The sequence below is a fragment of the Notothenia rossii genome, assembly GCF_949606895.1.
Source record: "Notothenia rossii genome assembly, chromosome: 1".
Lineage (NCBI taxonomy): Eukaryota > Metazoa > Chordata > Actinopteri > Perciformes > Nototheniidae > Notothenia > Notothenia rossii.
The window spans coordinates 95738676-95766143 of record NC_136912.1 but is presented as its reverse complement, the minus strand read 5'-3'; the positions used below and the strand labels follow the sequence as shown (position 1 = coordinate 95766143).

The window sequence follows — 27468 nt, the reverse complement described above, 5'->3', positions numbered from 1 at the left end:
TTTACAGCTCAAGCTAATCTCTCGGGTTTACAGCTCAAGCTAATCTCTCGGGTTTATAGCTCAAACTAATCTCTCGGGTTTACAGCTCAAGCTAATCTCTCTGGTTTACAGCTCAAGCTAATCTCTCGGGTTTACAGCTCAAGCTAATCTCTCGGGTTTACAGCTCAAGCTAATCTCTCAGGTTTACACTTCACTACTGAATTTAAAATTGGGTTTTTCTTTAATTAACCCCTAAGGCAGTGGCTCTCAAACTCTTTCTGTCAGGCCCCCCCTTTGGAGAAAAAAAAAAAGTCGGATCCCCCCAATACAAATAGTGAGGCTCAGTGGCGGCGCCAGAGATTTATTTTGGGGGTGCTGTGGGGTAGTTTGACGTTTCATAGAGGGTGCTCAAACATTTAGGGTTTCCCATTAAGGAGCTACAGTGGAATTTTCTACTGCAACACTCCCCACGCACACACAGTGTGACTGTTACAATGAAGGCTCGATAATCAGCTCACGGCATATAGGTGTAAGCAGGGGTAAAGTACTATTTTTATAGGTGGTGTGTGGACCTCACATAGGGGGGTCCGGGGAACAGATTTACTTTTTCTTTATGGATATTTTACAAATCACTCCCCTTTTAAACTTTATTCTTTTTTTAATGTCATCGTATTTCATACCTGTTTTTCATTTATTCTCTTATTTTTTTATAACTATAATGATCATATAAACGTGTGCCTCGGAAATAATTGTTTACATTAATGGTGACCAAACCGTTTGAGACCCACTGAGGTAACACTGAGAGAGTCCTTTAGCTCACTGAGGCTCTCAGTCTGACAGGAGAGGACTCTCCTCCACTTTGTGGTTGAAAAAACTCCTTATATCCGTTAGCGTAGCTCGCTAGCACAAGAAGCTAACAACAACGATCTCCGGTACCGGTGCGCTCTCTCTCTCTCGCGCACGCACACAAAATGGCTCGTTCCACACAGAGCCGGGCTTCAATGAAACAGAGACCCAGACGTAAGAGTACTGAATCATATTATTTTCAAATCAATAATTTTTAAAAAAATAATTTTTTTTAATAACCATTTTTCCTCCTGGTCTCTCGCGCCCCCCCCCCCCGTCATGCCTCTGCATCCCCCACTTTGAGAACCACTGCCCTAACGTCAAACTCAAGTTTACCTCACTTAACTCTCGAGGTTATCCCTTATGCAAGAGACTCTCATATTTACACTTGGTGGACAAACCTCTGGCTTACACCTCACGTTATGAATGTCCAAGTTTACCTTCACGCTCAGGTTTAGCTCAGACTGTGAAGCTCTCCCGTTCACACCTCGCTGAACCCTGTTCATGTTAAAGTGTAGTTTACCCCCCAACGCTAAAGTCCCAGGAAACCTTTGATATCACCCCCGATGTCTTGGCTTCACATCTCCCTTAAACTCTGGTATGACACCCCGATCAACTCACAGATTTCCCCCTCATGTGAAACCAGGATTATGTCTCTGTCCAGATGCATTATGGGAAATGCAGGATTAATTGTTTTTAGAAGTCAGAGAGCCTGAACAACAAAAACAGCATGAAGAAGAGATTTAAAAAACAGAAGCGGTTTTATTGATTTATTACAGTTTTAATGAAACACCCTGAGAGACAGCAGCTGGGGGGGGGGGGGGGCATGAGCAGCGGTGTGTGTGTGTGTGTGTGTGTGTGTAGGTGTGTGTGTTCATGTCTCTACGGGCGAGTATGTACGCGATTTGTTTATGTGTTTCTCTAAGGGTGTTTATATGCATGTCCCTTCATGTGTCTGTCTACGTGTGTGTGTCTACGTGTGTGTGTCTACATGTGTGCGTTAGCTGCTCCTGACCCCTCACACTCGATGAGGAACGTGTCGTCGTTGCTCAGCTCGTCGTCACACTTTGTTATTGTGAACTTTGCCTGAAAAACACAAAACATTTAGTTATTGTTTACACTTTAATACTTCTTTAAATGAAGCAAAAACGAGTCTGTGCTTTCTCTCATGATGAGCCGACACCCGTGTGGAGATGTCTGTATTAAAGTATATATACAGGAGTATTAGTTCATATATTATATATATCAGTATTAGGAAAGCCTTGAATCCTTGAATGTATATATATATTGAAATGTGTTTCCGCGGACCTGAGTCAGCTTCTCTGCGATGTGGATGGCCGTCTGTGTGTGCTGCGTCACCGGTCCGGTCCGGATCCGAGAGGTTCCCTTCGCCAGCGCCATGAAGATGATGACCTGAGGAAGAGGTCAGAGGTCAGCATTTCAAAATCCATACGTACACGGTGACCTCACAGTGAGGTCATGAGGTGCGTCTCACCTGGTCCTGCAGGAACTCGTCCACACAGCCGTTGTGTCGGACGTTTCTCAGCAACATCTCAGCAGCTTCAGCTCCGATCTGCTCTGCATACACACCTGAGACACAGTTTGATAAGCACTGCGTCGGAAACCAGACTGCATGGACAACAGTAGAATATCTGATCTTCTTGCCTCTTCATTTAGCATGCGAGCCTACTTCATGTAATAATAATGATATGATGAGCTCCATTATCTCTTTGCTGCAGATTTCATGTCAAATGAAAACAGTTTAAAGTTCAGTTTGAATCTCTCCTGAGGCGAGGCGCTCACCTTTCCTCCCCAGAGCCGATCCTGCAAACACACACCCTGTGGAGGACTCTGCGATGATTCTGCAAACACAGAGAGAGAGAGAGAGGGACCAATGAGAGATGGAGCAATGAGAGAGGGACCAATGAGAGAGGGAGCAATGAGAGAGGGAGCAATGAGAGAGGGAGCAATGAGAGAGGGACCAATGAGAGAGGGAGCAATGAGAGAGGGAGCAATGAGAGAGGGAGCAATGAGAGAGGGACCAATGAGAGAGGGAGCAATGAGAGAGGGAGCAATGAGAGAGGGAGCAATGAGAGAGGGAGCAATGAGAGAGGGACCAATGAGAGAGGGAGCTGAATCACAGGGACGTCTGCACCACTCTATCCCATCTGTCATTTCCCATGATGCTCTCTGGCAGTGAACTCTTACATGATGCCGTTGGCGTTCCCGGTGGCGTTCTCCTTCTCCTGCAGCGCGGGGATGTTGATGTACAGATCTTTGATCTCTCTCCTGATGGTGCGCACCGCCGCAGACGACATGTCTTTAGCCAGCTGAGACACACACACACACACACAGGTCAGCTGATCATCCAACACCCACTACGACATCACTTCCTGTCACCACAGAGGAAGCTGTGCAATATATACCTGGCTGCTATATGTCCCCTCTGTGGGACTGATAAAGGTGTTCTGAAACATGTTCATGGACCCCTGGTTTCTGTCATGTGACCTTGACGTGCTATATGTGACATGTATGTAGTTACGTGTGTTGTTACTGTTCTCTTTGATCCTCTCGCCTCCATCTCCTGGTCTCTCATCCTTTCTTCATCACTAATGCTGTTGATGCGTTGTGATTTTAAAAAGGTGTCTGTTATCTTCCGGCCGGGGACAACAGCTGGAGATTAGCCATGTGGGCTAAATCTGATCCACTTCCTGTTTGTTGTGACAGTGGATCAACGGGGACTGTCCACGACGCTATGAACACATACACTAAACTCTGGTTCTCACTTTGTAGGGCAGGACTCCTGCCACGAAGGCGCGCCCGTAGCACTTGGTGAGCTTCCCTCTCTCCGTCATCAGCACCGGCTGCAGCTCCTTCACCGGGTTCACCGTCACCATCACCTCGCCTCCGCCCTTAGGGTAGTACGCCCTGAAACACGCACACAGTTACAGACACACACACATGTTACAGACACACACACACAGTTACAGTTACACACACAGTTACAGACACACACACATGTTACAGACACACACACACAGTTACAGACACACACACATGTTACAGACACACACACACAGTTACAGTTACACACACAGTTACAGACACACACACACACACACACACAGTTACAGACACATGTTAGAGACACACACACACATGTTACAGAGACACACACAGTTACAGACACATGTTAGAGACACATACACAGTTACAGTTACAGAGACACACACACACACACACACACACACACACACACACACACACACACACACGTTACAGAGACACACACACAGTTACAGACACACACACACACACACACACACACACACACACACACATGTTACAGAGACACGCACACACACACACACACACATGTTACAGAGACACACACACACACACACATGTTACAGACACACACACAGTTACAGAGACACACACACACACACATGTTACAGAGACACACACATGTTACAGACACACACACACAGTTACAGACACACACACACACACATGTTACAGACACACACACAGTTACAGAGACACACACACACACACATGTTACAGAGACACACACATGTTACAGACACACACACACAGTTACAGACACACACACACACACGTTACAGAGACACACACACAGTTACAGACAAACACATGTTACAGACAAACACACATGTTACAGACACACACACACACACACACACACACATGTTACAGACAAACACACATGTTACAGAAACACACACACACACACACACATGTTACAGACACACACACAGTTACAGAGACACACACAGTTACAGACAAACACACATGTTACAGACACACACACACACACACACACACACACACATGTTACAGACACACACACAGTTACAGAGACACACACAGTTACAGACAAACACACATGTTACAGAGACACACACAGTTACAGACACACACACATGTTACAGACACACACACAGTTACAGACACACACACACACACACACACACACACACATGTTACAGACACACACACAGTTACAGAGACACACACAGTTACAGACAAACACACATGTTACAGAGACACACACAGTTACAGACAAACACACATGTTACAGAGACACACACAGTTACAGACACACACACATGTTACAGAGACACACACAGTTACAGACACACACACATGTTACAGACACACACAGTTACAGAGACACACACAGTTACAGAGACACACACAGTTACAGAGACACACATGTTTCTACCGAGCAGGAAACTGACCTCAGTCTGACGTCACAGTCAAAGTGGACTCCAAACTTCTCCATGGTTGGTTTAAACACCTGAAGAAGAAAACCAGCCGTTAACATCCATCCATATTTACAGGCTGTTAGCAATATACAATGTGTACTTAAAGAGTAATGACACGGTTTACACCGCCTGTAAACACTGAGTGTATACGCTGTTTTTAAAGTGCATATTTACAATGTTCCATCTGTATTTAAAGGAGTGTTTTCAGTGTTGATGTAAAATGTATATTGATGGTGTAATCATTGTTAATATAGTGTGTATTTGAAGTGTACATATATTGTAATCAAAGTGTTTTTGCAGTGGTATAAAGCGCATTTCCAGTGTATATTAACAGTGCATTTGCATTGAGTATTTACATTGTACATATACAGTACTGTTAGAGTGTATAAACCGTGCATTTACAGGATGTTATCAGCGTGTCAACAGTGTGTATGACCGTATATCTCCAGTGCAGGTACCTTGACGGTGTAGTCGATCTGAGGAGCCATCTCTGCGTTGGTTCCTCCCTTCAGAACGAGCTGTGAGGGTCCGTCAGCGAACACAGCACAGGGGAGGGAGGCCTGCAGCAGCAGACACACACTCCTAACACACACACACACACACACACACACACACACACAATAGGATTAATAAGATGAACCTTGATTGATCTCCCTATGGGGAAATGCAGCTTTAGAAATACAGTGCCAGAGTTTTAGAGAGCGAAGAAGCTGCCAGTCTGTCCAGCGCCAGAGAAGGTAACATGCTTCAGACTTACTTAACAAGCTATATGAATGAACACTTAGTCTGGACATACACAGGGCTGTGCAGTGCATTCAAAGTGCATATTAACAACGCGTTATCTGGATCTAGAAGGTGTGTTTACAGTGTTGATGTAAAAGGTGTTTTTAGTGTCGAGTGTGTTCAGACTCACCCGGCTGTCTGTGGGTCGGCTGTGTGGTTTCCACAGTGGATCTTTCCTGGAGTCAGACTGATTTCAGTGGAGCCGATCTCTGCTCCCTGCAGAGTCCCAGAACACAGATCTGAGACCAGCTGCAGGCCGCTCAGGTGCTGAGGTCTGCACACACACACACACACACACAAACACACAGTATATATATTTATGATACAGCAATTGCAAACAATACCCATCTTCGTCGCACACTGCGCATTGTCTTTAAGAAACCGTTTTAACTTCTGTACGGAGCACGAACAAAGGATTGGCTTCGAGTCAAGATAAAGCAGTAGCTCTCAAACTGGTTGGGTTTAAAGAAAGAAATGTTCCTGCTTTTGAGTTTGTTTCTTCACGGCTGAATGCACTGTGTAAAAGCCAGCTAAATGAAATGTAACATCATTAAATATGATCCTTTAGAGTAGAACCTCTTTATGGATTTCCTTATGTTGTTTATGTTTTGCTCCACCATACACCAAAGCAAATGACTTGTGTGTGACCTGGCAGTAAACCCCATTCTGATTCTGCGTGGGATATGCTAACAAAGCTACATTTAGCATTTCCTGTATTATTACTTAGAACTAAACCGACGTCATTCAAAAGAGGCAACAACCGGAAGACAGACTGCGTGATAACCGAGAGAAGAAGAACAGACTGCGCGATATAAACAAACAACAAATAGCGTGTGCGTTCCATTTTCCCTCTACAGCGAGAAGCTCACGGGGCTTTCCTGAACCTGTGTCGAGAGCTGGAGTTCAATCAAATCTCAGTTTTGCCTTCTTAATAATTTGTTTGGGTCCCTCACTTCCGTTTCGCTTCTCATGCACCGATTCGCTGGCTGAACAACCAATCAGAGTGATTTATTTTGCCGGCTGCCCACCGATTCGATATGTCGAATTTGGGACTTTTTCGGCCGGAAAGGCGTCGGCACGGCCGAAAAGACACGACGGTGCGGGACACACCAATCGGAGTAGGGCGTGTCGACGCTCATCGTTGGCCTGACGCCCATCGACGGCCAAAATCAGCTTGGTGTGTCCGGGCCTTAAAGTGAAACCGGCACACATGAGATCAATAAACGTAAAGATCAGCCATGATGCACAGCTGCAGAAGAAAGACTGACACAGAACTTTTCTGTCTCATTTCCACACATTTGAAGCGTCTGCATGAGGCGGGTGGATGGAGAATGTAAAAGCGACTTCAGTTTATTGGTTGTATAGAAGATTTGCTTGTGTGCCGATGCGTCTAAACGGACTTTAAGTGCATTGACGGTGTGTTTACAATGTGTTCTACAAAGTTTTTATAGGGTTTAATTGCGTTGCATTTACTGTGCGTTAACAGGGTAAATAAATAGTGGTTTTCTATGTAAAATGTATATTTACAGTTTAATTCGTGTTTATAAAATTGATTTCGGTTAGAATTTATAATAAATACAATAATTTATGGAAGCAAGACAAGCTAATCTCAGAAGTCCATAGAAAAAATACACACATCTGATTTTTTTTGGAATATTACTGCAAATAAACATACAAGTCATCTATTATTAAAACAGCTGTGTGCTCCTAAGAGACTGCTGGTGAAATCGGCACACATGAGATCCTTCCAGGAGATCAATAAAACTAATTATCAGACATGATGCACAGCTGCCGGTGAGGGAGGAGGACTGCGACACAGAATCTGCTAAGTTTTCTGCTTCATTTCCACACATGATCAAGCTTCTGTGCGAGGAGGATGCATGCAGAACAGTAAATCGACTTCATGTAATTAACTAAATTAATGATTAAATCTTATAGTAGTTATGCTCGTTTCAAAAACTCTTGCGTTATAACCCGCTGCATGCAGTCTGGTCTCCATTGATGCTACGCATATCGTTTGATCAAAGTTTCCAAACAGCAGCACTTAAAATAAACTTTTATCCAACAGGTGATTTCAACCTGGATCCGGCATGTTGTTAGAAACAATAAAGTAGTTATAAATACAGCAGCTTTTCTGTTTTTATTGTTATCTGCAGAGTAAGTTAGCGGCTGCACTTTAATGAATAGGCTAACGTTAGCCTGCTAGCTCCTGGCCATGTCTGTGCAAAGAGAGAGAGGCGGGGCTCCGTTCATTCCTATGAGACTCGCTCTATGGCGCGTGAAGACCGAAATGCATAACAAAGTACCCGTATGTGGGCCCACTGAGCATGCGCAGTTGAGGTTTCCCTTAAGCCTCGCCTCCGCTGTCCCTCTCTCCGCTCAATCAGATGAGTGAAGGGAGAAATAAAGTCTGGATTCAAATTTTTGAACATTTTACAACCTGATGATTTAAAAAAAAAGTGATATTAAAGTGTTTGTTTATTTTTGCTTAAATTATTTACAGACGTCTCTTTCCCAGATAGTCCACAGATGTTTAACTTTAACAGTCAACTTGTATTTATTCTACTGCTTAGTTCCGTTTTATTTTCTATTTTGAGATGGAAATGGTTTATTTAAAAAAAAAAAAAGGTATTTCTCATATTATGTGTTCCCAGGATTTATTTTACTTTCAAGCCACTGTACACCATTTTGTATATGTTCACAGATTGGTATATAATATAATATTTATAATTTATTCTGTATATTTTATACTGTTTAGATACTCTTACTTTTGCAATTCTTGTAGATTGCCTGTCAAAATGCTGCGTTGATCAATATAATTTCCTAATTTGGGATTAATTAAGTATCTATCCATCTATCTAATGTAAATCAATGGGAAACAGTGCTTTTGGGCTAAAATGACGTCATAATGTTGTAGTACCACCGTCGGCCACTACGTTCATTCACAAAAAACTGCCTCATCGCTCTCCCTTCCTGGGGGTTTAGAGCTACCGCTGAGCTAACGCTAACTCACCTGAGCCCCGGCGTGCTCCTGCCGGCCCGGATCTTTGTGATCTTCACGGAGGTTCCCGTGATGCAGCTGAGCGCCGCGGAAACCCGAAGGATCTGCCCGCCCTGAGAAGAAAGAAAACGGGGAGGAAACTCATCACACACCGGTCAGAACAGCCAGCTAGCTAGTTAGCTCCTCTGTTAGCATGTTAGCAGCGCGGTGATATTAAAGTGTTTATTGAATCTACTCACGCCCTCCATCACGCTGCCGTCGATCTCCATCACCTCAGATTCCATCTTCTGCCGAACACCTAACTTTAACTGTTTAATAGAGAGTCTGCTTCTGAACCGCCGGAGAGATGCTGCTGATTCAACTTCTGTGTGTCGAGTTAGACGGAACAGCCTCACGCACTTCCGGTGCATTTCAAAATAGAACGAGGAGTTGTTTTGCTGCTGTGAAGAATGACTCGCGGTTGTTTGTTGTCAGTAAAGCGACATTTTAATTATGTCATTCGTTTTTTCTCTTGATTAAATCTAACTTTGTATGTGTTTCTGGAGCCTGTTTGTTTCTTTTTTTTTATAAAATAACAATTTGTATTTGTTTTATTAAACGCTTCGTTAAATACTTGATTCTGATTGGTTAATTCGGACATTTCAGAGGCCAGATATACTCCGTAACACACCGCTGCCAGGCTTAACATCACAGTAAAGTTCAACTATCATAGGAACAGCAGCCTTGACACTATATTCACATAAATATATGTAACATTTTCGATAACATATCCTTTATTTTGAAAACCATTTCCGGTTTAGCTCCGGTGTTTCAGAGAACTTTATGGTCTGGTGCGTCAGAGGTGTCTCCCCCTATAGGCCGCAAAGGGAACTGCAGCAGGAGTCACTTTCTACAACAAGGGATGCTGCACAGTCACTGCGTGATAATAAGAATAATAGGAATAGAAGGAATAACAATACAATTAAAAACAGTTTTTTAATGTGCAGTAAATGGTGAGTACAACACAATAAATAAAAAAGTAGGATTACAATAATATCGAGATTTTTTTTAACCTTTTAATGCTATTTTATTTCTATTTCTGAAATATTTTGGACTTTTTATTTCTGTGTCTTAATTTCTCTTATGTACATTGCCTTGTGTTTTTTATGCTGCTGCCTGCAACGCAAACATTTCCCAAATTGGGATCAATAAAGTACCGATCTATCATATGTAGAGTAATCTTTTAGGATAAGATAAGATGGACCTCAGCAACAGGGTGAAAGCGAAAGTACAGATTCACACACAATTTATAAATACAATTTATGCTAACATTAAAACTTATATACAGGTAAGTAGCTGTTAAAACAATACATTAATTAAATGAACATATATACATATCCAACCATTTAACATGACAGTTTCCATGTTAGCTTATTTACAAAAAAAGATTAAATATGAATAAATTATACAAAATAAGATCATATTAAAAGAACCTTATATATATATTTAAAACATGTTAAATAAAACTGATTAATGAATAATCCTCTGGTCCGGTTTTTTTTATTTGAACCTGCTATTACACTATCAGCTAAATCTATATTTTGATATGTTTTTTTTTTTTTTTAAACTATACTGCTTTTTAATCTGTTATTTTTTTCTTTACTTTATGTATTTTAATTATTAATTGATTCTGATTAATAATTAATGTTGCAGTTCCTCCACTGACCGCAGGGGACAGTGTGACGTTGGTGCTGGAATCAGTCTGAAGGAGAACAATATACTCCGCGCTGATTGGCTGCTGAGAGGGGAGTGCAGCTGTGACGCCAGCGGTAGAGAGTAGAGATGGCGGCGGTGACCAGAGGCTCCTTCACTGTGTTCCGGCGACTGGTGAGAAACGGGGAAATAAAAAGTCATATTTAATAATGTCATCTGTTTAAATGTGTGTTTGTGATGCTAACACCGACTGTCATCCCTCCGCCAGCCGCTGGGTCAGACAGATTAGCCTAGCCTGTTAGCTACTGTAACTTCTGCTGCTAGCTATGATGCTAACAACGCTAACTGACAGAAATAAAAACAGAATCAGAATCAAGTTTATTCCCAATTTTACACAAATATAAGGAATCTGTTTTGTTTTAGGATGGTGCAAGCATAAACAACAAGAGGAAATACGTTCTGAGAGAAGGTCAAACCTATAACAACAAGTATATTTAACAAACTATTTAGCATTCAAACTGAATGAAGACAAGTATTTACAACACATTTAAATGTAAAAAATAACCTACAACACCTAGTACAAAGACTACATGAGAAAACTACAGTGTATTATTATATTTTAAAGTGGAGGGCTTTGCAGACAACATATCTTCAGAGAGCATGAACATGGCTCACAGTGTTAAGAAATAACAACATGGTGTTCACATGATGTGCATTCATGTCATGCATTGTGTTTGTAGGTTGGGTAAAAGTCAGCATAGTATAACAGCTGTGTTGTCTGTTAGCTGCTAACATGCTAAGTGCTGTGTTTAACCTGCAGCTTCAGTTAGCATCCTGCAGGTGAACCAGGTCACTGATGCTAACGGTCTGTGATGGAGTTTTGTGGTCAAAAAGTACTCCAATACTGCAGTGCAGATTCATTACATCACATGTCACTTGTTAGACGCTTTTATCCAAAGCGACTAACATACTCAATACTGTGGACAATCCCCACAGGAGCACTTTGGGGTGAAGTGTCTCAGGGACACAACGACATGCTGACTGCAGTGGGCTTTGAACCTTGATCCCAACACCAACGCACAACCCACTGCACCACACGCCTCCATTCCATACTTTATCCTGCCATGATCACATATTTTATTTGTGTTAGTGAGTCTACATACACAAAGACAGAGTGAGACAAAACGTGTCTAAGAAAGTGCATAAGAGATAATATCCGTGCAGAAAACACAACACACAAGAACACCATGGATCAAACTCACACCTGTATGCGTTGGAAACAGCTTCCCTGTCGCACACACGTTGACCTGTAGTGTCTGTTTGTGCTGTTACACATATTTCACACATCTTTATGAGCTGCTCGGAAACCTTGAAAGTGTGAGGGGTCATTTCAAACTGTAAAGCTCTTTTGGATTATTGGATGTTAAGTTTGACTTCCTTCTTTCTTAACCTTAAGTCAAAGTGTGATTAAGTTCAATGTGTATTGATTGTGCGATATCATGAAGCTAAGTGAAAGTATTCATTGTACAGTATAATGTAAAAGTATGCAGTATAATGTAGTTACATGGCTATCAACCCCAGTCCTGTCTCAGCTGATGTGTAGTATCATGTATTTTTACATTCATTTATCTTGTGCCCTCAACTGAGTGAGTAGTGTAGTTAAAGTACTGAGCCTACAGTTGTATGTATTTGTATTTAAAGTACTTTCAAGTAACAGAGTATTTCCCTCAGCTGAGCCAGGCTCGGGGCCGGGGGGTCCGGACCTTCAGGCCTCAGCGCTCCGTGCAGACGCTCTCATTCAGGTGTGAGAGCAGCCTGCAGCTGTTCAGGATGCTGCACAGTGCAACAGGTACACACACACACACACACACACACACACACACACACACACACACACACACACACACACACACACACACACACACACACACACACACACACACACACACACACACACACACACACACACACACACACACACACACACACACACACACACACACACACACACACACACACACACACACACACACACAGTCCTCCTTCTTGGTCCTTGTGGGTCTTCAGCTGGACGTAGAGGCCGATCCTGGACCCGATTATTCTTGTGCAGTGTGGACAGGGGAATGTAGTGGTGGAGGGTTTGGGTTGGACCTGTTCGGTGGTTGCTCTCTCCTTCCTGAGTCTGCGCTTGTCTTGTGCAGCATGGCAGAGGTCATCATTATATAGTGCAGCACCCTCACGGACAAGGTTTCTCCAGGTCGCCCTGTCTGTTGCCATGTCTTCCCAAGCTTTTAGGTCTATGTGGCACTTCTTTAGGTTTGTTTTTATGTTATCACACACACACACACACACACACACACACACACACACACACACACACACACACACACACACACACACACACACACACACCTTGGAATTTTGTCATTTTAGGGGCAAGGCCATTTGGCCTTTGGTGTCACACATTTTTTCAGGGCGCAAAGGCCATTGAGGGAAACATTTGGATCTGGAGCTGACAAAATAAATAACTTCACTTTCTGATAAGAAAAAAAAATCACTGTTTTAATATCAATAATGTCAAACATTATATCATCATATAGGCCCATGCCTCCTTAGTATGACCGTATATAAAATAAAATACTTTACTTTGAATAATTTGTGTTTGGGATGTTTTCCATCTTCTTCTCCCATTCACAAAATCAAATCAAAACATCTAAAATTATATTAATATGTAACAAATATATTCAATTTCAGAGCAGAAGAAACAGCCTTCAAGAGTGTGTGTGTGTGTGTGTGTGTGTGTGTGTGTGTGTGTGTGTGTGTGTGTGTGTGTGTGTGTGTGTGTGTGTGTGTGTGTGTGTGTGTGTGTGTGTGTGTGTGTGTGTGTGTGTGTGTGTGTGTGTGTGTGTGTGTGTGTGTGTGTGTGTGTGTGTGTGTGTGTGTCTCTGGACAAAAGTTAAACATGTACAAAGACTGTCATGGTGAATACAATCGCTGCTATAATTCTGTCTTTAGGACGTTGTTGTGAGCGTGGACGGAGCAGCTACAGGTTAGTTTAGCCTGATTGATCCATTTAGAAAACACGTATTTTAAAAGGTGTTTCTCCTGCCGTCTGTCTGCAGACTTGGCAAAGCATTAATTCATGTTTTTTACTAACCGGTATCAGCATGTTGTTACTTCAGCATCATTTTGAAACGTGTATTACAATTAAATCACTGTCAAATAGGTTAATTGTGTCGTAGCTGGTTTCCTCCACAGTATTTACATTGAAATAAGCCCCGCCCCCTCTCCAGCGCGTCCTGTTTGATTGACAGGAGTAAACACAGCTGACAGCCGCGGTGAAACTCCAGCGGTTAGAGCAATGAGAATATTCGCATCGCGTCCGTTGTGAACGCAGCATAATGCAGTTATGAAAACACTGTTCTGTCGCTTTAAAAGCAACTTTGAGATTTGTTCCCGCGGCTGAGGAGGAGGCTGTCGGGCCCCTACAGGCATGTCTCACGGAACAATCACAGCAGAGCAATCGCTCTGATCCACAGACACGGGACTATCCTACTGCGCGCACTAGTATGACTTCACTAGCGTTGTTTACACTGGAACTTTTGACAGGGGCACAAAGGCCACTTTGGCCGTGAATTGCATTTTTTTTCACAGGGCATCAAGGCCAAAGTGCGGGGCCACGACGGCCATGGCCGTCGTGGCCGTCGTGAAATTCCCACCCTGACACACACACACACACACACACACACACACACATATACCTGGGACTGGATTTACTCCAACTTTCAGAAAACAAGCAGCATCAACTTCTACTTCCTAGTTTCACTTGAACTCTTTTGAAGTTGTGACTGTTTCTGACGGCCTCTTCTAATCCACGTTGCATTCATCAGACACTACGCAGTGTTTCAGAACCACTGAACTGTTTTGTGACAGTTTTATACTTTTTCTTATACTTTATAAAAATACTGTTCATACTGCTCTCAGGCTGCTGTGTATATTCATACCCCTCACTGTTTATTCATCATTCAATTCATTCTATCTTTTATTCTGTAGATTGTGTACATTACTTTTCACTTCACTGCTTGTTGCACTCCTGGTTAGAAGCTAAACTGCATTTCGTTGTCTCAGTACCTGTAATCTGTGCAATAACAATAGAGCTGAATCTAATGTATTTACTTCGTATATATCTGACATTAACGATTAAACACATTTGTGCATTCTTTATAGATGCAAACTGGTCAGGAGCACTGAGGGAAGTAGTTTTGAAAAGTAATCAGTGGTTCTGTCTTTGACATGTAGGATTCAACCCCCCTTGTATTGATTTGTCTTAAGATGAACACTTGAGTCATTCATTTGTAGTGATATAATAATTGTGGGACTTCTATTGCATCCACTTCATCTGCAACGAAGAACGCCACCGCAGTGTGTCGTCGTCCCCCCCCCCCCCCCCGCTGCAATCGGCTATTCTCGTCTTCTTTGGAGGCAGCTCATCTCAAACAAGCCTATCTGTTCCTCTCCATGACCTCAGGATCCTTCAGTTCGGCTCCGTCAGGTTTCAGGAAGCTCCTTTTTATTATTCACACATTCCCTCTCTTACACATCCTGAAACTGAACACAGAGACTGCCCGGTTAAAGAGGTCTGCGGCTCTTCTTCCTGTTCGGATGGTTTTATAAAGTCTCAGATTCCAGACGGACTGGTTTCATCAAACAGGGTTCACAACAATGGAGTCCAACAGGAAGCGATGAAGATGTCCTTCGTTTGAAACCTGTATGAGACTAACTCTTGTTTCTTCCATGCAGCGAGTCGAGGGCCGATCGTTCAGTTCAAGCTGTCCGACATCGGGGAGGGCATCATGGAGGTGACGGTGAAGGAGTGGTGCGCTACACTTTATTCATAGCATTCACGCTTATACACTTTGTACAGCACTTTCACACAAACACACAGAACAGCTGCTTCACTGCACAGTGTGAGCGCACCTGGTTCCCCTAGACACTGAGTCCTGCACAGCTCTTTATTCATCTGCACACCGCTCCACTTTCAATTAGTGTTTTTCACTTTTTTACTATTTTGTGTCTTTCTGACTTGTTTAAATATGTATTTATAATTACATACAAATCTTTAGAAACAAACCCCAAAGATAACAACTGTATAGAAAAGGCTAAACAGATGATCTGAGGAGGTTTTATGGAGATAATAGATATACATGAGGCAAGTTTATTTGACAACAATGAAAAGCATTAGTGTATGTAAGTGAGTGGAAGTAAAGGGTTAATATTGACCTGGCTGCCTGCGTCCCTCAGGTACGTGAAGGAGGGCGATAAGGTGTCTCAGTTCGACAGTATCTGCGAGGTGCAGAGCGACAAGGCGTCCGTCACCATCACCAGCCGCTACGACGGAGTCATCACGAGGCTCTACCACGAGGTGGACGCCACGGCGCTGGTGGGGAAACCTCTGGTGGACATCGAGACCGAGTCCAGCAACGGTGAGCAGAACAGAGAAGTACTGCAGGACAAGTACTGCAGGACAAGTACTGCAGGACAAGTACTGCTGGACAAGTACTGCAGGACAAGTACTGCAGGACAAGTACTGCAGGTTTAATATATATACTGCTGATGCTAACGCTGCCTGTGATCAGAGGAGGGAATCAGAATCCCTTTATTAGTCCCACAGACAGCTTCATGTTACCTAAGAAAGGTGGTAGAAGTACTCAGATCTTGTACTTGAGTAAAAGTAGAAGTACTCAGATCGTGTACTTGAGTAAAAGTAGAAGTACTCAGATCGTGTACTTGAGTAAAAGTAGAAGTACTCAGATCGTGTACTTGAGTAAAAGTAGAAGTACTCAGATCTTGTACTTAGTAAAAGTAGAAGTACTCAGATCTTGTACTTGAGTAAAAGTAGAAGTACTCAGATCGTGTACTTGAGTAAAAGTAGAAGTACTCAGATCGTGTACTTGAGTAAAAGTAGAAGTACTCAGATCGTGTACTTGAGTAAAAGTAGAAGTACTCAGATCTTGTACTTAGTAAAAGTAGAAGTACTCAGATCTTGTACTTGAGTAAAAGTAGAAGTACTCAGATCTTGTACTTGAGTAAAAGTAGAAGTACTCAGATCGTGTACTTGAGTAAAAGTAGAAGTACTCAGATCGTGTACTTGAGTAAAAGTAGAAGTACTCAGATCTTGTACTTGAGTAAAAGTAGAAGTACTCAGATCTTGTTCTTGAGTAAAAGTAGAAGTACTCAGATCTTGTACTTGAGTAAAAGTAGAAGTACTCAGATCTTGTACTTGAGTAAAAGTAGAAGTACTCAGATCTTGTACTTGAGTAAAAGTAGAAGTACTCAGGTCTTGTTCTTGAGTAAAAGTAGAAGTACTCAGATCTTATACTTGAGTAAAAGTAGAAGTACTCAGATCTTATACTTGAGTAAAAGTAGAAGTACTCAGATCTTATACTTGAGTAAAAGTACTGAGATCTTGTGGATTTACTCCAGGTGGAACTAAAGTCTGATTTAACACTTGATTATATTTCACATCATTCATCCACATCTGAGAAGTAACTAAAGGTATAAATACATGGAGTGGAGTAGAAGTACAGCATGTACCGCTGAACTGGAGTGGAGTAGAAGTACACAGTAAAATGGAAATACTCAAGTAAAGAGGGGTATCTCAGAATTGTACTTGATGACTGAGTGACTTTGCTGGTGTGTCTGATTGGTCAGAGGTGATCCCGGAGGAGGACGTGGTGGAGACGCCGGCCATGGCTCGAGAGGAGCACACCCACCAGGAGATCAAAGGTCACAAGACGCAGGCGACCCCCGCGGTGCGCCGCCTCGCCATGGAGAACAACGTGAGTCCTGCACACCTGGTCAGAAAGTAATAATATAAAAACCATCCGATCAGCAAGAAGAGCAGCAGACATTTTTAATCTGACAGTTTTCAGTGTTTAGTTTTCCATGTCTCTTCTACATCAACATGTGTCCCCTCTTCTTCATATCTCTTCTACATCAACATGTGTCCCCTCTTCTTCATATCTCTTCTACATCAACATGTGTCCCCTCTTCTTCATATCTCTTCTACATCAACATGTGTCCCCTCTTCTTCATATCTCTTCTACATCAACATGTGTCCCCTCTTCTTCATGTCTCTTCTACATCAACATGTGTCCCCTCTTCTTCATGTCTCTTCTACATCAACATGTGTCCCCTCTTCTTCATGTCTCTTCTACATCAACATGTGTCCCCTCTTCTCCATGTCTCTTCTACATCAACATGTGTCCCCTCTTCTTCATGTCTCTTCTACATCAACATGTGTCCCCTCTTCTTCATGTCTCTTCTACATCAACATGTGTCCCCTCTTCTTCATGTCTCTTCTACATCAACATGTGTCCCCTCTTCTTCATGTCTCTTCTACATCAACATGTGTCCCCTCTTCTTCATGTCTCTTCTACATCAACATGTGTCCCCTCTTCTTCATATCTCTTCTACATCAACACGTGTCCCCTCTTCTTCATGTCTCTTCTACATCAACATGTGTCCCCTCTTCTTCATGTCTCTTCTACATCAACATGTGTCCCCTCTTCTTCATGTCTCTTCTACATCAACATGTGTCCCCTCTTCTTCATGTCTCTTCTACATCAACATGTGTCCCCTCTTCTTCATGTCTCTTCTACATCAACATGTGTCCCCTCTTCTTCATGTCTCTTCTACATCAACATGTGTCCCCTCTTCTTCATGTCTCTTCTACATCAACATGTGTCCCCTCTTCTTCATGTCTCTTCTTCATCAACATGTGTCCCCTCTTCTTCATGTCTCTTCTTCATCAACATGTGTCCCCTCTTCTTCATGTCTCTTCTACATCAACATGTGTCCCCTCTTCTTCATGTCTCTTCTACATCAACATGTGTCCCCTCTTCTTCATGTCTCTTCTACATCAACATGTGTCCCCTCTTCTTCATGTCTCTTCTACATCAACATGTGTCCCCTCTTCTTCATGTCTCTTCTACATCAACATGTGTCCCCTCTTCTTCATGTCTCTTCTACATCAACATGTGTCCCCTCTTCTTCATGTCTCTTCTACATCAACATGTGTCCCCTCTTCTTCATGTCTCTTCTTCATCAACATGTGTCCCCTCTTCTCCATGTCTTTTCTACATCAACATGTGTCCCCTCTTCTCCATGTCTCTTCTACATCAACATGTGTCCCCTCTTCTCCATGTCTCTTCTACATCAACATGTGTCCCCTCTTCTCCATGTCTCTTCTACATCAACATGTGTCCCCTCTTCTTCATGTCTCTTCTACATCAACATGTGTCCCCTCTTCTCCATGTCTCTTCTACATCAACATGTGTCCCCTCTTCTCCATGTCTCTTCTACATCAACATGTGTCCCCTCTTCTTCATGTCTCTTCTACATCAACATGTGTCCCCTCTTCTCCATGTCTCTTCTACATCAACATGTGTCCCCTCTTCTCCATGTATCTTCTACATCAACATGTGTCCCCTCTTCTTCATGTCTCTTCTACATCAACATGTGTCCCCTCTTCTCCATGTCTCTTCTACATCAACATGTGTCCCCTCTTCTTCATGTCTCTTCTACATCAACATGTGTCCCCTCTTCTCCATGTCTCTTCTACATCAACATGTGTCCCCTCTTCTTCATGTCTATTCTACATCAACATGTGTCCCCTCTTCTTCATGTCTCTCCTACATCAACATGTGTCCCCTCTTCTTCATGTCTCTTCTACATCAACATGTGTCCCCTCTTCTCCATGTCTATTCTACATCAACATGTGTCCCCTCTTCTTCATGTCTCTTCTACATCAACATGTTTTCACCCTCTGTCTGAAATCAGAGCCTAGTCTGCTCTGATTGGTTAGCTGGCCGGCTCTGTTGTGATTGGTCAACCAGTTTACAGATGTCCCGCCCCTTATCCTCTCACTCTGCCCCCCTTCAGATTAAGCTCAGTGAGGTTGTTGGGACGGGGCGCGACGGACGGATCCTGAAGGAAGACATCTTGAACTTCCTGGCGAAGCAGACGGGCGCCATCATCCCCACGACGATGTTCCAGGAGATCCAGCCTCCCCCCCCTGCTGTGACCGCCCCCCCCAGCCCCCCTGCAGCAAAACCCGCCCTCCCCATCCCGGCAGCCATCCCCAGACCCGTGTTCACCGGGAAGGACGTCACGGAGCCGCTCAAAGGTCAGACACTCACCTGTGCATCAGATGCTCAGCAGCTACAGAGCAGACATGGCAATGACATTCTCCGGACCTAAGCTCCTCCCACAACGCAACATATACAATAACATACAAATACAAAACAATGCAAGAAGTCTATATACATGTCAATAGAACATGAAATGTACAAGAACAGAATGTGACATTTAAATACGGTTTGTTGCGGTGATAAATATTTATATAAATTAATATATAAATACTTTATCATCAGAACACAAGATGAGATGTACCACCTGACGGGGAAATCAAACAATACAACCGTGTAGAGATAAAGTACCCTGTATACCATGGGACGGCAACAGGCGGCCCACAATAATATTAGGCCCGGAAAATTAGCTTTGTTTTGAAAGAAAAGTTTTGGCTCATCCGACATTTATGAGAGAAAATCCCTAATGTCCGCGTGCAAGTGAATGCCGCACAAGACGCGAGCCTGTAACCCTTCCCCTCCCTGGCGAGAGCATGGAAATGTGATTGGCGGCGATTTCATTTGAACGGGACGGTGACAGAGAAGAGCCTGTCAGCATTGAATCAAAACGCACTAAAGCTTTAGAGCAGGGGTGTCAAACTCAAAAACACAGTGGGCCAACATTAAAAAATGTGTACTAGTGGAGGGCCGGACTGGTTCAATGTTTATATCAGAACTTATTGAAATGAACTTATTGCACATATTAAACCTGGAACTAACAAAGCTTCAATGATTGCCTATAAAAACAACATTAAACATTAAATAATCAGTTGATTCAGTTCTTATGGCTCTATCTGCAGCTTCTCCAGAGTCAGTTCTTCTGGCTCTATCTGCAGCTTCTCCAGAGTCAGTTCTTATGGCTCTATCTGCAGCTTCTCCAGAGTCAGTTCTTATGAGTACATTTTCCCACAGGCCAACAACAGCTTCAACAAAACTATTTCCCTCAAAGAGAAACCAAACATGCCCTGTTGTCGTGAGAGAGAAAGAGCAGAAGGAAACATCCATTAAACTCAGTGTGCTGCTCTGTGATGCTAGCTCAGATACTTGGCATCTCATCTTGGGTGCAAGGTCATCAATGTTTGGGCTAAGGCTCTGAGCTGAGGAGACCCTCAGGATGGAGTGACGGTGTGCGTGCAATATACCGGAGGGCCAGATCTAATAGGAATTACAAATTATCCTGCGGGCCGAAATTAAATCCACCACGGGCCTGATTTGGCCCCCGGGCCTTGAGTTTGACACATGTGATTTAGATCTTAATCAGTGTGTGAGGCGTTTTGCTGAACAAGATGGTAATCGCCGCATTCAGCTGTAATAGGCTACTTGATGCTCTGCTCACGGATGACTCGATGAGCATAACGGACTGTTAAGATGATGACCTTACATGTGTATATATTTACTTCTTTGTGGGGGTCTGCCCTCAAAAAAACGTTTCAAGTCCTGAAAAAGTCAAATCAGACGTAAAACTTCACTGCCCAGCCAGCAGAAAGTAACCACTCTGATTTAATGAGGCCAGCAGGGAAGGCCTTTCCACTGGATCATAACTGCTGCCATTTTAAAAATCAATTATTTAAAGTGGACCTATCATGCTATATGTTAATAATATAGTGAAGGACCATACCTATAGAAGGCATATTTATACTTTTTATTTTTCAAAATACCAAACAGATCATGCATTTGAGCCATTCCTCATTTCTCTCAATTTAACACTGTCTTTGCATCATGGGCTGATTCTGTGAGAACAGCACCATCTACAGGCCTGGCATATGTACTACAGCGTCTCCAGCGCTTTCCAACGGCAATGTCCGTGGCTGCCTCCTCCTGATTGGTGGAGTTGGCCCAATAGCCGTAGCGCCACTTCTGTGATGTCATAGAAGTGTTCAAATCTGGATCAGTCTGTATCAGATCCGTTGCAGCCCCTTTTTTAGAGATTTGGGTATGGAGGAAAATAGAGAGGGTTGTGTTTTCTGACACTTGGTGAGTTCCCTGGAACACCGGGGACACATGTTCATGGAGAAAAGAACACAGAAGTGCATTTTGCATGATAGGTCCCCTTTAACTTAGCCTTTGATTATGTTCTGGCCCGCCCTCTAGTGGCTCAGAAATGTTTTGGCCCAAGGCTAAACTTACTAATATATTTCCCAGGTCTCCACTGTGCGGTGGTACACACAATTGATATAAATAAAGGTGTGTGTATATATCTGTGTTTCAGGTATCCAATGTGTGATGTGATACTATATTTTGTATCTGTGTTATGGTGTTGCTCTGTTGGAGGAGCCTGTGCCCTCAGACGTTCATTGTCGTATCTAAACTGTAGCTCTGTACACATTACAATAAAAGCCTTGAATCTTGAATATATATAAATGTACATATATATAGTTATATTAATGTATCTCCAGGTTTCCACCGTGCGATGGTGCGCACAATGACGGCGGCTCTGCGGATCCCTCACTTCGGGTACTCTGACGAGGTGGAGCTGAGCCGGCTGGCGGCGCTGAGGAAGGAGCTGAAGTCTCTGTGTGAGAGCCGGGGCGTCAGACTCAGCTTCATGCCCTTCTTCATCAAGGTGGCTTCAGTCTGGCTTCCTTAACGTTTAGGATCCATTTTAAAGACCCACTTGTTCTCCCGTATAACACGTATAACGGCCCGTCCACACACAGGCATGAAAAAAATCTTGAAAAATCTTGATGCTGGGCGTGTCTGAAGGTTGGCGATTTCAAGCGCCCAAGGCGACCAACAACCAATCAGGAATCTCCCAGGAATCTCCCGCCCGCCCCCGGCATACGAAGCCTGTCCATTCAATGTTAAAACGAAGTAAACTGGATATAAACTCCCCCAACAGGTGAAAACCTACCAGTTTCACCAACTGTCTCTGCCACCTCCCTCCATGCCTGGTTCCTCCGGTTTAGGTCCCGGTAGGTGAACAGAGAGCAGTCGTAAAGGACCGGGACATTTCCTACAGCGATGATTCATTTATCCTCCATTTTAATATGGAAAAGACCTGCGGTATCTGCATACAGTACACGCGGTTTGATTGGCTAGCGCTTGTACTGGCGGGATTTGCATAAACGGGATTTGATTGGCTGATGCCAGCTTCGAAAGCATCGGGAGCATCAAAAGTTGAACATTTGCTAATTGCTCAACTTTTGATGCTCACGATGCTTGCAAAGCCATGCTCCGCTCCCCACAATGCAGTTCGGCGAAGATTAAAAATCTTCTACGTCACCCCATTCAAGTGAATGGGCGAAGCTTTAAAAGATTTTTCATGCCTGTGTGTGGACGGGCCGTAAGAGTTGTCAGTCTTTGCTGTTAAATTGTGGTTTTTACATCGTGTACGAGAGTTTTCAGTCCGTGGCTATAAGTAGGGTTTCATTGTCTCGTTCTTTTACATTTGTTTTTCGTCCTATCGGTTTTGTCTAAATGTATTTATGCTGTTTTTTATATATTTATCGATGTACAGCACTTTGATCAACTCTGAATGTGCTGTATGAATAAAGTTGGATTGGAAGGTACTCCTCTCCTCAAAGCTGATTGGTTAAAGTGGTGTGTGTTGGTGCTAACGCTGCGCTCTGATTGGTGCAGGCTGCCTCCCTCGGCCTGCTTCACTTCCCCGTCCTCAACGCGTCGCTGGACGAGGGCTGCCAGAACATCACCTACAAGGTACACACTCCTATCTACCATGCTCCTGCAGCAGGGTTAATATATACTTAATCATTTATTATGTATCTTTTATTCATGTGTTACTAAATATTGTTTTATTGGCTCTATCACCCTTTTATATTTATTTAATACAAAATGTTATTTTATTTATTGTTAGCTCCAGTTTTACATCAGGTTTAATATTTATATATTTACAGGCGTCTCACAACATCGGGCTGGCGATGGACACGAGTCAGGGTCTGCTGGTTCCCAACGTAAAGAACGTGCAGCTGCTCAGCGTCTTCGAGATCGCTCAGGAGTTGAACCGGCTGCAGGCACTCGGTACCGCCGGACAGCTGGGAACCAACGAGCTCACCGGAGGAACCTTCACTCTGTCCAACATCGGATCGGTGAGTACAGGAACCTTTACAGAGCCCGAAGCAGATCTGACGGGTTCCCTGCTGTTGGGAGAACCCTGAATGTCCTCCTCCAACATGAGAGCAACATGCTAACAAAGGTATCAACTGTAGCTTCATGACAGGATGTGTGATTACCTAGAAGAGCATCAGGACTGTTTGAGGCATATGATAGCTATGTGATTAACATGATGATTCAGCCTCTATGGAGAGAGACATATGACAAGCATGATCATTTCTGACGTGGAGCTAATCTGAAGTAAACATTGAATACTGCTTTCTATTCCTCCATCTTGGGACTGTGGAACTCCCTCTCTTGGATATCAGCATGTGAAGGACACTGTTCAGGAACTAGTTGATGCTCTGTTTGTGATGGGTTCCATTCTTCAAAGTCAGAATTCTTGGAGATTTTGAGAAAGTCAGAATTTTTTTTAAAGTCAGAATTCTTTGAAAAAAAACCTTTTTGAGAAAAATCAACATTTTGAACATTTTGAGAAAAAGTCAGAATTTTTGAAAAAAGTCCTCATTTGGAGATTTTGAGAAAGTAATAAATTGGATATTTTGAGAAAAAGAAATCATTTTGAGAAAAAGTCATGATTTTGAGAAAAAGTCATAATTTTGAGAGCCGGGGACCAGTGATGTTTTTCTAACACTTGTGTTTTACAGATCGGAGGAACGTACGCCAAACCCGTCATTCTTCCTCCAGAAGTCGCCATCGGAGCGCTGGGAAAAATCCAGGTGGGTCTCAAACATTCCCGGGAAATCAAATATTCAAAGGTTCACCATTGTTGGTTTGAAAAAAAATATTTAAAACATTGGATTAAACCAACAATTGGAAATCAATCAAGGACATTTCATACATAGACTATTGGGAGAATAATTCTGAGTATCATTTGCATATAAAATACAAATGTACATTATTCACTTAATGTAGTAAGGCAAAAAATCAGAGGTCCTAATACAGAGCCCTGTGGTACACCGCTGTTGCGCTGTTGCGGTGTAATTTGTGGAGGAAACTTCTGTGTAGCAATGCAGTGGGAGTCACCGACTCATGAAGGAGACACGGGACGAGCAGGAGTTCTGATGTCAAACACTGATATTTAATACAAGGCTCGGCCGGAAATTCACATCACAAGTCACACAGTCAAAGGTTCTGACTGCACGGGTGGGTTGCCATGTCAAATCTGATCAGCCTCGCATCTTGGTAGACCTTTTAACTAGTTTACAGAGAGTCAAATCCACATACTGGGGATGGGCGTAAACATCTGCAGACACAGAAGATGTCTCTCACATCTGTGGAGCTTAGAAAGCCAGCGTTCTCACACTCGTAAAACCCCCCCGTGTCCTGCAGGTCAGGCCACAAAACCTAGTATCAACATACGACTGCATTAACACATTCCTTACGGGAGATTAGAAGCAGGGATGGGCGTAAATGTCAACACACAGAATGAGGTTAACTGTCTAGGAGTAAAGTCAGAAATATTCCCTCACAGTTCCTCCCTTTTTATCATTTATTGTGGTGCTATTTTATTTCTATTTGAGATGTTTACATTTTGGATTGTTTATTTCTTTTAATTTCTCTATTGTACAATGCCATGTCCCTTTATGCTGATGCAACGCAAACATTTCCCTAATTGGGATCAATAAAGTACATCTTATCTTAAATGCAAAATATATTTAATAAAAATGTTAAAGTTGACAGAGAAGAGCAACATTTATGAACCTAATTTTAAAAAACTGCTCAGTGAAATGAATGATATGATTAAATATATAAATACTGTAAAAAATCTCATTAATAATAATTTGTTCTATTTTTAAAGGCGCCTTTCAAAGCACCCAAGGACACCTTACAATTCATAAAATATATTAATCTAATTTAAAATAAACTGCTCAGTAAAATTAAATGTATAATACAAATAAAAAATACTTTAAAAAATTGAAATCTAATTAAAAAGTTTCTCATTTCCTCAGGTGCTGCCCCGGTTCGATGCCGGCGGCCAGGTGGTCCCGGCTCACATCATGAATGTCAGCTGGTCGGCGGATCACCGCATCATCGACGGCGCCACCATGAGCCGGTTCTCCAACCTGTGGAAGGAGTACCTGGAGAACCCGGCCGCCATGGTGCTGGACCTCAAATAAAACATAGAGCATTATTTCCCATCGGCCCCGGCGGCGTCTCCTCCTCCTCGCCCCGCCTCGCCTCACCTTCCTGTCCGAGGCCTTCCTGTGCACTTGTTTCCTTGTTGCCTTTGAGCAAGGCGCCGTGGGGGAGGGGCCTGTTGTTCATGATGACGGCCAATCACACACAGCCGGGGGTTAAAATCTGACAGTCAGCCGATTTTAGCATCAAATTTCAACACTAACACACTCAGGGGGAATTCACAAAGGAGGCTAGGCTAATGCTAGGCTAATGCTACGTTAATGCTAGGCTAATGCTAGGCTAATGCTAGGCTAATGCTAGGCTAATGCTAGGCTAATGCTAAGCTAACTGCTCTACTCCTGTAAAATTGACACGGATTACAATTTGGAAATATACAGCTCTTTATCTCTCTTGCAAAAACAGTTCATTTCACACAGTAGCAGACTTACATGCGTGTGTGTGTATAAATGTTAACATACATGTAAAATATGAAGGTTGGTCTGACCCTGACAGCAGGGATTGTAGCAGGTGACGCTCAAACTCTATTATTATGGGATGCAGTGACGGTTGAGTCATATGAGATGTACATATATGAACGCTCCCCTACATATCAGTTTCTAATATATCATTCAAAAATACATAGAAATAGGAAATAAAATAATAATTTATCTGTTTTTACAAATCCTGGTCTTCCTTTTCCAATCAGCAATAATTCATGTTAAAGGTCTTTTTGCTGCAGTTATCTGTGTCTGAGCTCTAATATGAGTTTATTGATCTGATGTGAAGCGTAGCACGGCCACAGCCTCTCCTTGTGAATTCTCCTCTCCGTTTCTTTTGAGTGTTTCTGTACATTTCTAACAAATCATGTTTTTATCAGTGCTGGGTTTTCTCTCTGCTTCAGATAGTGTAAATAATGCACCTGCTGTCCTCTGCTGTCCTCGATGCAGACTGTTACAGAGATATATATAATATACATGAATATATATTATATATCTGGTTAGACGTGTCAGCAGCGGACCTGTCTCTCTTCCTGGCTGTCCCGGTGGCTGCTGGGTAAAAAGCACATCGTGTTCAAAAAAACTTTTCCTGTTTTCTGTGTTTTTAGCTAAATGTAAAAGTGTAAAAAACAACTAACTTAGGGTTATTTTTTCTATATTTGTTTTGGTGCGTGTAGATTATTATACTAATGCAGTGTTGACCTGGTGAGGAACTTTGAATAAAGCTGAAGTACACAAACTCAACGTCTAAATGACTGTTTTACATTACATTACATGTTTCTTACATACTCAATATACTGTGGACAATCCCCACAGGAGCGATTTGGAGTGAAGTGTCTCAGGGACACAACGACATGCTGACTGCAGAGGGATTCGAACTTGCTATTCTCTGATCCGAAGAACAGCGCACTAACTAGCACACTAACCCACTGAGCCACAGCCTCCCTTTTTTTTTTACTTTGATGGAGTCTGTGGCAGGTCATCTTCTCCTGTAGTGT

General features: G+C 42.8%; 2 protein-coding genes across 4 annotated transcripts; one reads left to right on the top strand and one right to left on the bottom strand.

The window, feature by feature from the left end:
- Positions 1 to 1567: 1567 nt before the first annotated feature.
- On the bottom strand, positions 1568 to 9303 carry rtca (RNA 3'-terminal phosphate cyclase). The gene is made up of 11 exons (XM_079665733.1): positions 9141 to 9303; positions 8914 to 9014; positions 6031 to 6174; positions 5576 to 5699; positions 5091 to 5149; positions 3612 to 3753; positions 3034 to 3155; positions 2629 to 2687; positions 2321 to 2415; positions 2134 to 2238; positions 1568 to 1911 (listed from the first exon to the last, which is right to left on the bottom strand). The coding sequence occupies exons 1-11, from the start codon at positions 9183 to 9185 to the stop codon at positions 1813 to 1815; spliced, it is 1095 nt and encodes a 364-aa protein (XP_079521859.1). The 5' UTR covers positions 9186 to 9303; the 3' UTR covers positions 1568 to 1812.
- Positions 9304 to 10629: 1326 nt separating this feature from the next.
- dbt (dihydrolipoamide branched chain transacylase E2) lies at positions 10630 to 27214 on the top strand. 3 transcript variants are annotated; one of them, XR_013805407.1, is made up of 12 exons: positions 10630 to 10767; positions 12325 to 12442; positions 15394 to 15469; positions 15895 to 16076; positions 17305 to 17432; positions 19537 to 19780; positions 22178 to 22344; positions 23361 to 23438; positions 23636 to 23827; positions 24500 to 24571; positions 25805 to 26250; positions 26306 to 27214. XR_013805407.1 is itself a non-coding variant. In XM_079665718.1 (11 exons), exons 1-11 carry the CDS (start codon positions 10723 to 10725, stop codon positions 25970 to 25972), a joined length of 1470 nt encoding a protein of 489 aa, XP_079521844.1. In that variant the 5' UTR covers positions 10630 to 10722; the 3' UTR covers positions 25973 to 27214. The 3 variants fall into 3 exon arrangements, 1 of the variants encoding a protein (XP_079521844.1); XR_013805408.1 differs by having other exon boundaries at positions 26284 to 27214; XM_079665718.1 differs by having other exon boundaries at positions 25805 to 27214.
- The last annotated feature ends 254 nt before the right edge of the window (positions 27215 to 27468 follow it).